This window comes from Dipteris shenzhenensis, chromosome 22, assembly GCF_047967505.1.
Source record: "Dipteris shenzhenensis isolate YYH24624 ecotype China chromosome 22, Dip_SZ_1.0, whole genome shotgun sequence".
Taxonomy (NCBI): Eukaryota; Viridiplantae; Streptophyta; class Polypodiopsida; order Gleicheniales; family Dipteridaceae; genus Dipteris; species Dipteris shenzhenensis.
The window spans coordinates 22,064,127-22,080,010 of NC_141617.1; the positions used below are offsets into that span (position 1 = coordinate 22,064,127).

Sequence of the window (15,884 nt, forward strand, 5' to 3'; positions counted from 1 at the left end):
ACCACTTATAATCACTAAATACAAGTTAATTTGCAAGCTGCTATTTGAAGGACCTTTTAGCAAAAACGACACATTAGATATTTTGGTGGGATTTTGACCTCTAAAGACCGGTTATGTGTTAAAAGCAATGCTTATTTTGTGTGGTTAGGGCCTGTTTCTGCGGCACCCTAAAGCGTTGCTAGTGCGAGCTGACTTTTGTGAATTGGCGACAGTGGCTTGTAGAGCATTCAAGTGTGAGATTGAATCCTCCCATTTTTGTAAGGTGCAGCGGCTCACTTGCCCTTGTCTACTCCTTGTCCTTCTCCAACTCTTCATATTGCAAGTCTGGCGGCCATCCCTGAGTGTGTGGCCTCCCTCTAACCGCCACTCACTGTCTCGGCGGTGCTCAGATGGCCATGGCATGCGGATTGGTGTTCACATTAAACATTTTTGGGAAAAGTTCAAGAAACATCCAAGCTCATAAAATTGGAGATTAAATTTAGAGGTTTTCACACAATTTATAAACATATTTTCAAAAAAAGTGCAGGTTTTTGTGACCTCCAATGATGTTTGTCTTCAAGTCAAAATTGAAATTCTTCCGTTCACCTACACTAAACCCAGGTTTTTCATGAACACTAATGGGGATACTTGGGGAAACAGGCCCTTATTAGAGGTTTAGGCATTGGGGTAAATGATTCTATGTCTTTGAGTAAGCGTTAAGATGGGTACAATGACAAGCTATGTGCAGGATACGTTCAAAGATCGGACGGCTGGGATTGAATCGGACGAGCAAAAATGCAGATTAAGATGAAAGATCGGAGGGGTGGGATTGAATAAGGGGAAAGATGAGGGATGTAAATTCAAATTCAAAAGCATCACAAATGTTGTCTCCTCCAATGACTCCACAGTCCACTCCTCACAAAAAAAATCATCTCCCGCTTCATGATTCTCTTGCGTCAAGATTCCTCGTCCTTTGTCTCTAGTATCTACAAGTCTGCAGTCCACACCGCACGGCGTACATATCTGGTCGTATGTCAGGTCGGCTGGTCGTCGTTCCTCCTCCTGTGACGATTGATGACAGTCGCTCCCTCTCATCAGTGAATATATTTATAAATTATGTACGTTTTGCTGGTTGATCAGTCACAACAACCAGCGACAAAGTGATCACCCCTCCCTATCCTGCAGTTTACTCCAATATATCTCAAGTCTCACACAAATCGCCGGGTCGATCACAACTTACCGTCCAGAGTCTGACACTAGTGGCCGTTCGCCGCGGTGCCGCACTGCCGCCTCACATCTGAACCTCTGCATCACTCAGCGTACCGTCCCAAAATTTGCAGTCCCGACTCCCAAACAAGCGTTTTAAACGCCGGCAGCTCGGGATTCGGGACAACCAAAGTGATCGTAACCGCTGCAATGACGTCCAGAGTCGAGAGTGAGGGGGAAAAGAGACCTTCTAACACGCAACTATCTTGCTAGTGGGATTGCCACGAGCCCAGCTTTTGAACTACTCCGGAAATCATCGGGGCGGCCCTCGAATGCCCTGTCGTTTCATCCAGGAAGCCTGCTGAACCTTGCTGCCAAGCTCTTACATGTTGCAAAGTGTGGACTGGGAGAGGGTCATGAAATCGCCGACAAGGAAGAGAAGCACGACATGGACCAGGGTCACTAAGAACCTTACATAAATGGTTGTGATCGCCTCATAGCAAGCTGCTTGTGTGCGTTTTGACGACGCTCCATTAAGAAGAATTAAAAAATGCCTCGCGAGTTCGAACAAAACTTTGCTCTGTCTCAGCTTCCGGTATCAGCCTCCATCCTACTATCCGCGGGAACTTATCTCTTTGATTTTGTTAGCAACATGGTGGTTGTGTATCAATACGGCCGGCAATATCGCAGATACCTTCGCCTTGAACATGAAGGCAACTGCGATCCAGCGTGTAGGATTCAGACGAGTGAACTTGCGGGATACTTTTGGGGCATGGTTGGAGTTCTGATTTTCTCGCACACGTTGAATGCTATAATCTTCAAGTTCAAGTTCAAGGCTGAGGATGGCCCATTGAGAGCTGCGTACTTCCTACCTTTCATACACTTTTGGAGGCTTGCGAATCTCTTGTGGAGAACACTGAGCTTCAAGGGGTATGTACTCAAGTGTGAAACATGTGGATTTAAATCATCAAATCGTCCTATCTAATTTTTAATCCCGTTGATGGTGCTTCAGGGTGGAGGATTTGAGATCCAGAGAAATGACTGGCCTCTACAACCTTCTTGGGTCTTCATTTGAGGGTGTCCCTTTTCTCATTCTGCAATTCTGCGCATATTTGGTGCTGGTCCGAGCTGGTTTTTCGATCCATAATATGTCCCTGCTCTTTCGAGTATCCGTAGCAGCATCATTGCTATGTGCAGCATACAATGGTGGAACTTCAGTTCAATCCGTGGCTGTGAATGCAAAGACTTTCAAAGAGCAAATGAAAGTATCTCTTGCTGCAGGTATTGAAGTGTTTCCTTTTATTTTCAAGTTTAATTCATAAGCAGGAATTTAAAGACTGATTGCTGTTTTAATGCAGGAATATTCACAATGTTCGCGACCATCAACCGTTGCCTTACGTATACCTACATAATAGTGCGGATTCGGGAACATTTCTTGCGAGAAACATCTCAGAGGTCAAGGTCCAAATTCCATCCCTCAGACACCATTCCACAGGTCTTTCTTACGTTGACCATCGTAAGCTATTGGCTATTTTATTGGCTTATTCAGTTTCCTAAAGCGTTTTCCAGAAGACTTCATGACCCAAAAAGATGCGTTGCATCTTTTACGTTTGGATACATGAGCATTCTCCTTGGTCCTTTATATCCAATGGTGAGTGAAGCCAAAGACGCAGGTGAGCTCGGGAGGCTTGTTTTCCATGCCAGGTTGATACTTGTGGTGGTTCTCAATCTTTTGACAGACCTGATCGTGCTATTTGTAACGTATTCATTGGGAACGCTTCCTGTCCCTTATTTGGTGGCATCATTGGTATCAGCTGTAGGATATCTGGTTTCGATTGCTTGGTATATTAAAATTGATGGGGAAATTTCGAAGTCTTCAATAGTCACAGACCTCAATAGCATGAACTTTGAGAATCCGAAGCTCAACAGAAAGGACTCCGAGAATCCGATTTTGTATTTAAATGGTGGCGTTGAAGATTCAGGATTCGAGAGGCCGCTGCCATTTGAAGGTGAATGTAAAGAGGATAACAGCCCTTATGCTGACAAAAGTCCATCACAAAGTGAAACGAATATTAAACTTGCAAATTTTTTAGAAAGGGAGCATCATCATCATCAATCAGATAAGAATGTGAATGAAGTGTCAATAGAACTTTGATGGAAGATTGATGGTGTAGGATGCTGTGAGGTGCATGATGGAGAAGGTTTTGAAACAGAGTACAGCTCAGTACAGGAATCCATTCATGGAGAGCTGCTTAATCCTAACTCTGAAGCTTCGAATCTATAAATTTAAAGGCTAGATATGAAGATTTGATGGCATATTACTCGCCACACATGGTTTGATGATCTAGCCTGCTACTTGCAAAATCATCTTCAGTTGATCCATCCCGGGGAAGACAAAGGGCAAGAAAGTACAGCAGCAGGATGCACATGCAAATGTTGTAGAGCCGTCCTATGAAGCTCTATTGAAGTCTTATAAAAACATTGTCAAGATCAGGTGTATCACGATATGGTACAGGTGTACTTCATGTACATTCTATATTCCGGAAGGTCTACAGAGGTTTTTCCCATGTATACAAAATGAGAGGTAAGTGATACATCAATATTATACTGACTGTACATTCTACTTTTTGAAGTACACACGGTGTCAGGATTAAAGTGTTTAAATTATTAGCTTAAACTAGGGATAAACATCGACGACTCAAAACACTTCCCATTGCGAAGGTTTGAGAGTCTCAGTCGGGAAAAGGCAGCTTTGGAGATGCTTTCTCCAACTTTGTAAATTTATGTGGTACAAGAAAGATGCATGTAAGCAATATTTTTGAAAAAATGTATTCTAAAAGTGTTGAGCTGAGTATATTCTAAAATGTATTCTAAATGCAAGTAAAAAACTGAGTATATTCTGCATCTGTATTCATAGCAGCATAACCAGTCTGGGTCATCAGATCTTTTCTACCATTAAGTTTTAAAAAGAAATCTATATTGCTGCAGCTTATCTTCATTGAAGAAAATTTATCATTTTCTAAATTGAGGAAACTCATAGGCGCAATTTCCAAGAGTTCACCTTCATACATGAGGCCCTGGACAATCCTATTCAAAACCTGGCGTACACAAATGCTACATGTATAGATACCTAAGTGTCGTGTGGACTAAAAAATGACAGATCATGTGATTGCATAAATATAGCAGCAGGACCAGTCTGGGCCATTTTGTGGCCATTTTGTGGTCTTCCTAAACAGAGATATATAATTAATGTCGATGTATCATGAAACTCCTAGGGACAATCTTCAGGGGCTCACGTTCATTCCAAAGAACTTCGTACTAACTTGTTCCAGATGCTGGAGACATGCCGCATCAGCAAATAGCCTAAAAAAGCTCCCGCTCGAAGGAAAGTTACTGATTGATATACATGAATACGGAGTATTATTGGATCTTAAAAGGTACAGTCTCTGCATGTGCTGATATAGATGAATGCATCTCAAAGAGGCAAAATCTCTGAATACAGCGCATTTCCGTCAAGAGACGTTATGATAGTGTCACCAAAATAACTCTTTCAGCTTTGAGGGAAACCTTTTGTAATGCAATCGCTGGAGTGTGGCTGCTGCAATGACTTCTTCATCCTCACTTTGGACACTTAATTAAGATTTTCCAATCATTCGTGCTTTCTTCATAGGCTCTTAGTGGTATTAAATTAAGTTTTAGGCAAGGACCACTCTAAATGTTATATGCAGGGGCTTTCTTACTTTGTCTCTTTTCTATAGAAAATTGGAAACGTCGCCCCCTTACAAAAGTCCCTTTCCAGCCTGTAGGACGAAGCACCTCCGCGTCCTCAACATCTGCAAAGAGACAAGGTCAGAATTACGTGAGGTGCTTGGGAGTATCAAGGGGTTGCTTTTTCCTTTCTTTGAGCTTCGAAATATATGTGGACTCCTAGACTTAAACTCGTTCCTCTTTGGTACCTTCTTTCAATAATTAAAAAAAAAACCTTTGGTACGTTGGAGTTCTTTTGGCCAGGCTTGTAGTGAAGCCATCACTTCATCTTCCTTGGTTGTTTTGAGGGTCACAATGTGTCCATGCCTTGCTTAAGAGCCGCATGCCCACCTCCCAAAGCTTGAATGTGAAGATCTCAAGTCTATAAAGAGCATCCTCCATGTTAGGTCTTTGGAATTGGATAGTTAAAATGTAGAAGATTTGTGGTTCATGCTTCTTCAGGGCGTTGCTTAATTTCGTCCATTGTATCTACGTCAATTTTAAGGCTTGGACTAGTGTAGGGTTTTAGAAGAAGACACACCTTTATGGCCATTGGATTTTAGACATTAAATCTCTCGCGAGACCAAGGCTTAGATTAGTGCAGGACTTTAAAAGACACATCATAAATACCTTGTTTGTGTCCATCCAATCCTTCAGCTATGTAGTAGTAAATAGAGGCTCATTCCAAGGCCATAGATCTCTAGCGGTCTAATGCATCTATCTCCTCCACTATGGGCAATTTGCATCATTAAATCTAATGGTATAGATAATTACAAAAGACACCTTGATCATTATGACTTGACCTTTTTACCTCCTTAACATTTTCATGTGAAAGAAATGGATGTAGTTTCAAATTAGAAAGTGCTTAGATCTTGTTCGTTGCCTTTATTAACTTGTTGGATTTTGGAGTTCTCTTAAACAATACTCCCTTGAATCTTTTGCCATCACAACATAGGCTCAAAGTTCTCGTTTCACTCCATGATCCTTTTGCTAAGTGTATTGCATCCTTTCTTTCTCAAGGGAGACATTTTAATGCCATTCTCATAAAAGATTAGGGGCTCATGGAACAAAATGAAATTTTAACATAACTCAAAGGGTACAATTTCAAAATGTAATTGTGAACATAGTCCTATCCATCTTGAAGTTTTATGCCTCATAGTGTATATTAATTTGACAATTCGAAGATCTTGGACACGACCTCAAAAGCTAGTTGGCCATGGGAACCAATGCAAGGCTACATCCCAAAACAAGGTTAATACATGAATTATACCTTATAAATGAAAGGTGTTATTGTTTTCCATCGAAATACTAACAAATACACCATTCTAACACTAAATTTTCACAATTTTATTCAGAAATCGAATAGCAGTAAAATAAAAGACATTTTGATAACTATTAAAATAGGCATCAAAATAAGTGCTTATGTTAGCATTAAAATAAGCATCATAATATCGTCAAAATAAATATTGATAGGATCTCAGAAACATTTAAGAATATCAAAATCCAAAAAGATGTGGATGTAAATGTTAAAATCATACTATGACTCAAGTGAATGATATGGGTCATTTAGACTTAGAAGTACTAATATGAACATTTCAACACTGCTTTTCCATCTTCAGCCTTGGCCATGTCTAGATAAGTGAAGCTTCAAATGATTCTTCATGTGTCCTCTTGAGCTTGGTGTTTAGTTTCCTAATCATTTGTAGCCAAGTCATGTGCATCCTATGAATGCACATGCAAAAAACACAATCGGATGAGAAACCCTTAGTTGGGCTCAAATTATCCTCATTTTTAATATATGCAAGAAGTGTATTAAAAGTGATGGCTTCCATGTCATCTATTTCCTTGTCTTCCATCCCTTTCTCCACTTCCACACCTTCAAACAGATGGTGCTTCCTTAGAGTAAGATGAATCACATACTATCACCTATGCTCAATGTGATTGAATTGAAAAAGGATGAAAAAAGTCAAACATAAAAATTCTTGATAAGTCATGGTTCACTTGCTCACAATGCAAGGGTAGAGAATGAGTGAATTGATAAAACTATGTAGCTTGCTTGCTCGCAATGCATGAGTAGAACGAATGTGTCTATATATCATCCCAAATTTCATTGAATTAATGGCATGTAAAAAATTCACAGGCTTCCTCACTATCACTGAGCACCTCCACATAGAATCTTACCATTTGACTTTAAAGATTAATGCATTCAATTCTATAAAATTCATTTGGATAATGTCTTCGTATCAATCCAACGTAAATACTTCTTGCACACAATGAGATCTCCCTAGCACTAGTTCAATTATCTTTTGAAGAATTTGCCACGACTCTAGAATCAAATGAGTTGATCTTTACATCACCCTTCTCTACTCATAAGAAACGACCACCGTCCAAATTGCAATGAATGAAGTAAAGCAACTTATCACTTCATTAATGGTTGACATTTAGTCATAATGTAAGAAATGAAGATGCAAAAGGAATGTAGATAAGGTAATTTGCTTGCATACCTCAACATAACCATGCAAACATTGTTTTCTTATTCGTCACATTCTCCTCCCTTTGACTAGTGGCATACATGAAAGCACCTTTTAGGCATTCTCCCAACATTTCAATAGGGCATTCCATTTAATGAGCATTGCAAGCAACCTTGGGGAATCAGGTTACCCCTTATTGATTCTTTTTAAAGTCTTCTAGTCATCCTCTTCTTGTCCCTTTTCCTCTTTATACCTTTTTATTAGTTTCTCCATAGTTGTACAAACAAGCAATGTTGACTCTTAGTTCCATGGACACACTTATCTTAATTTTCTTCCCCCTCCCATGCGCAACCTCTCCCTCTAGCCTTGGATCTCTATCATCCCAGGTTCAAGACATGGATGGATTCAAATTGCAATAAAGCTATATAACACTAGCCCTCTTGCACTACCCATAGTTCTACCATGCTGTTTTAAACTTACATTGCATTTTGGGATATGATTGGAGACTACATTACATCAGCCTTGCACGGCATTTGGGACTCTAGCGAGATGCCCGAGTCGCTTACAGAGGGTCTCATCCACCTTATCGCGAAAGGAGGTTGCAGAAATTTAGTGTCCCAGTGGAGGCCTATCACACTTTTGGGGGCATGTTACAAGATTCTGGCCAAAGTAACTAGCCTCCGATTGCAGCCCCTTCTCCCAGATCTTATTCATGACACTCAGACGGGATTTGTGCATGGCAAAAGCATTTTTTATAACATTTTCTACTTTTGGGAAGCTTCAGAGTGGGCCATGCAGAGCAGCCAGAATCTAGCCATTCTACTCTTGGATTTTGAGAAAGGTTATGATAAAGTAGATTGGGGTCTTTTGGAGGGCACCCTTCTACGTTTTTACACGCAGCAGTTTGCTCCCGTTTTGGATAATATATTTATTTATATTTAATTCTGTAATTAAACTTTTATACTATTTTTACAAATGCCTTTTAAAAGTACATATTTCCTTTTATATCTTTATGTTTTAAACCTATTTTATTTATTAAATGAAGTTTTTTTTAATTTAGATTATTCCATTTTACTTAATTCAACTTATATTATTAAAGTGACTTTTGAAATAATATAGTCATGTTATTTAATTTTGTGATTAAACGTTTATACTATTTTAACAAATGCCTTTTAAAAGTACATATTTATATTAGTTTTGAATTTTCAATTTTTTATTTATATTATTATAACTTATGTTATATATAATAACATTGAAATACACATTTGTAACTCCAAATTTGAGCTATTTTATTTTAAAAAGTAAATGAGCACTTACATTTTTTTGTTATGTTTTGATATTACTTTTATTTATTTTTACCTAGGTCTTATTTACCAAATTATTTAATTTGTTTAGATCAAAATTGAAGACATAAAATATGAAAGAGATAGTCATATTGACTACTAATTGGTCATCCCGAGAGGAGTAAGAATTGCATGAAGATCCCTTACGAGAGAAACAAGTCAAATGGTCTTAAAGAAAAAGTAGACCACCAACCAATTTGACATATGCTCAAAGAGGCAAAGAAATTTAGGTTGAAAGCATAGACTTCTACAATGGCTACAAAAGAGCTAATGTACTTTGACTATGCACAAAATGGAAAACTACTATGACTAAAGAAATAGATGCTTTGTATAAGGACAATCCAGATGGTAACATTGAAAGATACAAAGCCAGACTACTTGTAAAAGGTTTTGCATAGGAATATGGTCAAGATTGTGATGAGACTTATGCTCTAGTATCAAAGATGGATTCCATAAGATTTTTTATGTCACTATCTACATTCAATAGATGGAATGTCTACCAACTCGATGTCAAAAAAGATTTTCTCAATGGATACCTGAATGACAAAATCTATAGGCAACAACCATTAGCGTATGCTAAACAAGGTAACGAGAACCAAGTTTTCCATATCAAGAAGAGTCTCTATAGATTAAAGCAAGATCGCAAAATTCGGTACATCTAAATTGATAAGTATTTTGCTGATTTGGAATACATCAAGTTAAATATAGATCATACACTCTACTCCAAAGCTCAAGGGAATGCACATTACCATTGCACTTTCATATAGAGATGGTCTAATTGCGATAGCAAGCAATGAAAGCTTCATGGACAAGATGAAACAAGATTTTATTGGTGGAGTTGATAAGACCTTGGACTTATTTATTATTATCTTGGTATTTATTTCTAGAGAGACTCAAATAGCACCAAAGATCCAAAAAATCCCTATTATCAATGACGAAGTACGATCGACAGTTATTGGATCTCTTATATACCTAACTATGAGAGGACCAAATATTTATTATGTAGTAAATCACTTGCATGGTATATGGAAAGTCCAAAATAGCCTCACTAGAATGAAACCAAGAGAGTCTTAAGGTACATCAAAGGCACAAGGAGACTTTAAATAGGAAACAAAGGAAGTTATCCAATGTTTCGTGAATACTATGATAGTGAGTATGCATCAAATCAAGAGACCAAAAGATCCACAAAAGGATATGCATTTTCCCTAAGTCAAGGGGCTTTGTCATGGTTGTCAAACACATACCAGCAAACTATCTCTTTGTCTTTAACAAAAGCCAAATATAGGGCACTCACAATAGGTACTCATGAGGCTATATGGCTTAGAACGCTATTCTGGAAAATTTATTTTGATGAGACAAAGGCAAAAACAATGCACTGTGATAATCAATCACCAACAAGCATTTGCCAAGAATTCAATACATTAGACAACGACAAGTCACATTGCTGTCACAAAGCACTTCAACAGAGAAAGAGCGTTACTTGGTGACGTCACATTGTAGCTTTATACAACAAAGAGCAAATGTCTTTACCAAAACACTTGGGAAAGTGCTTTTCAAAGGATGCCAACATTTATTGGTTTGACTCAAAGGAGGGAAATCCTCATTCAAGGGATGTCATCTAATGTTCATTCCTTCTTCCATTCACCATAATCATCATCTTGAGGAAAGGCCTACTTCATTATGTTAATCTTAAGGGAAGGCTTTGAGGATTCATCTCAACATCATGTGTTCATATTGTGCAAATCACTAACATAGAGTGGTGGTGCATTTTCCCCCAAGTTGTATCATAGGCCTCATACGACCACTTGAAGGTGGGAGAGATCAGGCCGACCCCAGTCCAGATTTCATGAGGAGTTAGAAGTTTGTTTCGACTAAATGTTGCAATATTTTGAAGGTAATTTGCTATCATCAATGCTTCACTCCAGAACGTGTGAGGGAGGTTGGTGTCTGCTAGCATTGTGTGACCTTCTTCTATTATGGAGTGAATTTTTTACTCTTCCCTTCCAACCTTAACCCTAAAGGGGTTTGTATATATTTATTTGTTTCAACTAGTATAGTGTACATTTAATCATTTTTTATATGCCTGCTAGCCCTGCCCTCTCCTCTCAGCTCCCCTCTTCTCCTCTCCCTCTTCATATTTGTTCATGGTGGCTCATTTTTAGAGTTTTCAAATCAATTCCATCACCAGCTGAACTAGAAGCTATGACTCTGGAATAAACATCCCACAAATTAGAACTAGGGGGGAGATTTTTTAGAGCTACCAAATTAAGTCACTAGAGTTTAATTCTCCATCAGGTGGACCATTTCAACCACTGAATTAGATATGCACCGTCATTTTTATGAATTTTCTCTTTCATCTCGATGATCGTCTTCCCTACAAGTTGTGCCTCTCCATCTTCTTTCACTATATTGGTTGGCAAACAAAGCACAAGCTCTCCATCTTCTTAAGAGGCAAATAAAGCACAAGCTAAGGCAAAGGAAGCACATGCTTGAGTATTACAAGAACAAGAGAAACTGGGGTAGCCAAAGCCCAAAAAAGGGAACCTAAAAACTTGGTTGAGAAGGAGAGGTAGAGACAAAAATATGCAAAGGACCAAATTAGTTACCTAAATCAATAGCTAAAGCACACTAAAATGAATGTAGAGTGAAAGGACATTGAGCAAACTAGAGTTGTGATGGCGACATCCGCTCATAGACACCTTATGTATGTAGGTGGATATCATCAAAAGAGGCTTTTTTTTTAAAATCATACACTGAATCAATAAGGATTCAAGAAATTGGATCCATGTGTTTAATTTAGAAGGCATTCTGAACAAGTACTGTAGATATCCAATTGCATTTATTCATGTGTCTAGTGGAAGAGTCGCATACACATGAATTGTGCCTAGTTGATCAATTTCTTTTGCTACCAAGTTTCATGAAGATGTGGTATGTAACAAAAAAGGCAACAGTAGATAGAAATTTTAAATTTATCTCATAAAAGATATAGAAAAAACACCTAAATTTATAAGAATAATATTATTATATTCAAAATTTATATTATTTTAAAATGATTTACAAATTCAAGTTGATCATGTAAAGGCTTCATTTAACAAATAAAATAAGTGAACATAATATAATATTATAATATACCATTTATTATATTACAAATAAAACAATATATCATTTATCATATTGAAAAATAATAATACTATAATAGAATGTTTCATAGCCTAAAAAATCTCTCTCTGATTCACACCTTTACACTAAAACCTAACTCAGGTCCTCCACATCTACTTGGGATCCTATGAGTCTTACCTACCTTATCGGGTCAAAAAAATAAAATACGTGCTTGTACAAGAACACTACATAGGCGAGGTCCACGTTACCTAGTAATGGGTCAAAAAAAGTTAGATACCCACCTCCCTACAACATATTTTATAAATGAACTAACAAAAAAACTATTAGATAAAAATCATAAGGATGGTAAATTTTAAACATATACAAATCTTACTTTATTCAAATTCAAAACAAACTGTATTACCTTAGTCCTTAAGGAAAGGTATCATGCTCTTTGAGTAGGGAGAAGAAAAGACAATACACTTCTTTATCAGAGGGGGTAAGAAAGAAAAATACATTATTTGTAAGTCACTCTCTTTCTAAGACTTTCAATCTATTTTTATTGTTGCTTAGAATTTTCTGTTAGTAGCTACTTCCATTGATTCTATTCATTCTGTATTCTCTCAAAATCATTCCATTACCTTCCTCCCTTCCTTTTTTCCCCCTCCTCTCCCCTCCTCTTCCTTCTTTCCTTTCCCTTCCCTTCTCTTCCCTTCCATTCCTCTCTCCCCTCCCCTCCATTCCCCCCCCTTTCCATTCTAGGTCCATTCTAGGTAACCCTTCCTTCCTTTCCATTCCCTCCCATCCCTTTCATTCCCCTCTCCTTCTCTCCCTTCCCTCCATTTTGTTCATCTCCTCTCCCTTTGATGAATCCCTTCCCTTGCGTTCCCCCCCTTCCCTCCCTTTCATTCTAGGTAACCCTTCATTCCCTTTTGTTACCTTCCTTCCCCTCCCTTTCATTCCTCTTGCCTACCCTCCCCCCCTCCATTTTTGTTCCCCTCCCCTCCTTGCCCTCCCCCCCCTCTCATTTCCCCCTTTGATCCCTTCCTTTCCTCCCACTTTGTGGCAGCCACCTCCCTCCCCTCCTGTCTCTCCTTCTCCTCTGTTCCCTCACTCCCCTCACATCTCCCCCTTCCCTCCCCTCATGTTTCCCTCTCTCATCCATTCCCTTAGGTTCCCACAGTGGATGTGGCCACCATACCCTCCCTCCCTTCTCTTGCCTACCGTCCCCTCTTTTCCCTTTCCTCCCCCTCATGGCTACAAGTGTGCCATTACTCTCCCACCTTCCCTCCCCTTAGACCCCCGCTTCCTCACACCTATATCTTCCCTTTCCCTTCCCCTCCCATCCTTTCCTCCCTCCTTTGGCCATGGCCATGTCCACACCCTCCCTTCACGCACTTTCCTTGCCCCTCAAATCCCCCCCCTCTAAATGGCTACACTTCATCCTCCCTTCTTTCCCTTCCCTCTCCCCCTCCCCTCTCTTCCCTACCCCCCTCCACGTAGCTATATCTATGCCTTCCCTCCCCCACAACTATAGCCATGACCTCCGTCCCATTCATTTCCTCTCCTCTCACCCTCCCCTCCTTCCTCCCCTCCCGCCTCCTCATGACCACACCATGCCATCATTCTAGTTGTCAAGCTAGCTGATGGAGCAATAGCACAATTAGTAGGGGTCTTGATGGATAGTAAGATTAGAACCTTCAGCCTCACCTATTGTGTTTGGTTCATCATGATGGATTTCATAGTAGCCGGATGGATGTGACGTCATTCTAGGAAGACTCTTTATGTGCCTGTACTAGGTCTAGTCCATGACTGGTCCTCCAATAGGATTTATCTAAACAATGATGAGAAAATTATGAGGGTCAAACTTCAGACTTGGAAGGCACACCCTATGATGGTATGACTAAGGTCGAGGAATTGAACCTTTCATTGGAAAGCAAAGACCCTAAACTAGTCTACATAGCTGATGACCTCACTACCGAGTAAGAAGAGGCCCTAATTTCCCTGTTGCATGAATATGAGGATTTCTTTGCTTGTAAGTACATGGATATGAAGGGCATGGCACCGAGGTCGCATCATATAATCTTTATGATGGATGACATTAGACCGATGAGGCAAAGTCACTACCCTAAATATGTGACAATCGTGAAAGAAGAGATACAGAAGCTAATCAATGCAAGATTCATTTATGAGATCAAACCTATGGATTGGGTGTCCCCCATTGTCATTGTTCTGAAAAAAGAACGATAAGATTCGAGTATGTGTCAATCTAAAAAGGTAAATGCTGTGAACCCGAAAAGACCATTATCCGATGCCCTTTGTGGAGCATGTGCTAGAAAGAGTCATTGGAAAAAGGCTTATAGCTTCCTAGATGGATTCTTTGGGTGTAATCAAGTATCCATAGCACCAGAGGATTAACACAAAACTATACTTGCCATGGAATGGGGAGTATATGCTTCCAAGGTGATGCTCTTCAAGCTCACCAATGCTCCCACAATATTCCAAGGATTGATGATCACAACTTTTAAATAGGACCTAAGAGATTTCCAAGAGGTACTTTTAGACAACTTATCATACATTCCACATGGGATGATCACCTTAAATATCTTTGTCTGATTTTTGAATACTCTTACCTCTATAGGATCTCCCTCAACCCTCTCAAATGCCAATTTTGGGTTAAACATGAGGTCCTACTGGGCCATTTTGTGTCCAAGAATGGAATCTCCATGTACTACAACAAAATCAAGATCATTTTGGAGCTATTGCTGCCCACAAATGCAAAGGGTGTGCAGATAGTTATTGGGCATACGGGCTCTTATCATGAATTTATCTACAACTATTCTGAGATCGCTCGCCCTTTGTATAAGCTATTGATCATTTTCCACTAGATAGAGCATCGCCAAACCTCCTATGAACCCCTTAAACTCATTCTAGATTTTGCTATGATCTTGCAAGCACCAAACTGGGATTTAATATTCCATGTTCATATAGGTGCCTCCAAGTTTGCAATAGGGTGTGTGTTGGTGCAACCAGATGAGTATGATCTACACTATCCGATATATTTTGCAAGTTGCCAGCCTAATGCTGTAGAGATGAATTACACAATAATGGAGGGGGAAGGCCTTGCAATGGTTTATGCCATAAAGAAGTTTCGACACTACTTGGTTGAAAACAAGTTTGTGTTCTTTGTGGACCACCCTCCTATATTTAGTGGATAAAACTTGCGTGACGAGATGCATCAGCTTATTCTAGAGTTCACTTTCACCATAGCTATACAAAAGGGATGCACCCACTTTATGGCTGACCATATGTCCCAAATTCCAAATGTAGAACCCACAATGGGAGTGGACGATGATATCCTAGATGCACTGTTATTCCTTGTAGACCTAATACCAGAATGGGCTTAGGGGATTGGACACTTTTTGGCTAACTGGTTCCCATAAGGAAAGGCCCTCAATAAAGAGAGTGCCCACAAAATCATCAAGGACACATCACCATACCAATTGATAGCTAGCCAACTATGTTGAATAGGCAAGGGAAATATAATAAATCATTGAATTTAGTTTGTATAGGTGTTGGAGGAAGCCCATTTGGGTATCGCAAGAGGACATTTTATAGGAGAGCTCATGGCCCGCAAGGTGCTACAAGTTAGTTTATGGTGGCCCACTCTTTTCGCGGATGCTGTTGAGTTTGTTAGTTAATGTGACCTTTGCCAACAAACATCCATACCTCTTAAACAAGATTATATGACTCTAATGGGAGTTTTGACTGATCAACCATTCAAAAAATGAGGCATCAATTTTGTAGGTCCAAACAGTCCTGCAACAAAAGGGACACAATTTTGGTACATCATCATGGCCATAGACTATTTTACAAAGTCGGCAGACGCCAAGGCCACCATGAAGGTTGATGTGAGAACAACCGTTGAGTTCTTGTATGAGAACATTATATCATGCTTCAGCCTCCCACACGAAATTGTGAGTGATCTAGGGACTCACTTTATCAATGACATAATTTGCATTCTAATGAGCGAGTTCTT

General features: G+C 39.4%; 1 protein-coding gene across 2 annotated transcripts; it reads left to right on the forward strand.

Moving 5' to 3' along the window:
• Nucleotides 1–1,264: 1,264 nt before the first annotated feature.
• Nucleotides 1,265–3,968, forward strand: LOC147887875 (uncharacterized). 2 transcript variants are annotated; one of them, XM_087393741.1, is made up of 4 exons: nucleotides 1,265–1,780; nucleotides 1,876–2,115; nucleotides 2,198–2,466; nucleotides 2,544–3,968. In XM_087393741.1, exons 2-4 carry the CDS (start codon nucleotides 1,958–1,960, stop codon nucleotides 3,338–3,340), a joined length of 1,224 nt encoding a protein of 407 aa, XP_087249867.1. In that variant the 5' UTR covers nucleotides 1,265–1,780; nucleotides 1,876–1,957; the 3' UTR covers nucleotides 3,341–3,968. The 2 variants fall into 2 exon arrangements, with proteins under 2 accessions (XP_087249867.1, XP_087249866.1); XM_087393740.1 differs by having other exon boundaries at nucleotides 1,265–2,115.
• Nucleotides 3,969–15,884: the final 11,916 nt, after the last annotated feature.

What these genes read in the sequence shown, in the direction of transcription:
- LOC147887875 (XM_087393740.1), top strand. Translation starts at nt 1,736, where the DNA reads ATGCCTCGCGAGTTCGAACAAAACTTTGCTCTGTCTCAGCTTCCGGTA. An exon ending in AGAACACTGAGCTTCAAGGG is followed by an intron (nt 2,116 to 2,197) that starts GTATGTACTCAA and finishes ATGGTGCTTCAG; the next exon opens with GGTGGAGGATTTGAGATCCA. An exon ending in GAAAGTATCTCTTGCTGCAG is followed by an intron (nt 2,467 to 2,543) that starts GTATTGAAGTGT and finishes GTTTTAATGCAG; the next exon opens with GAATATTCACAATGTTCGCG.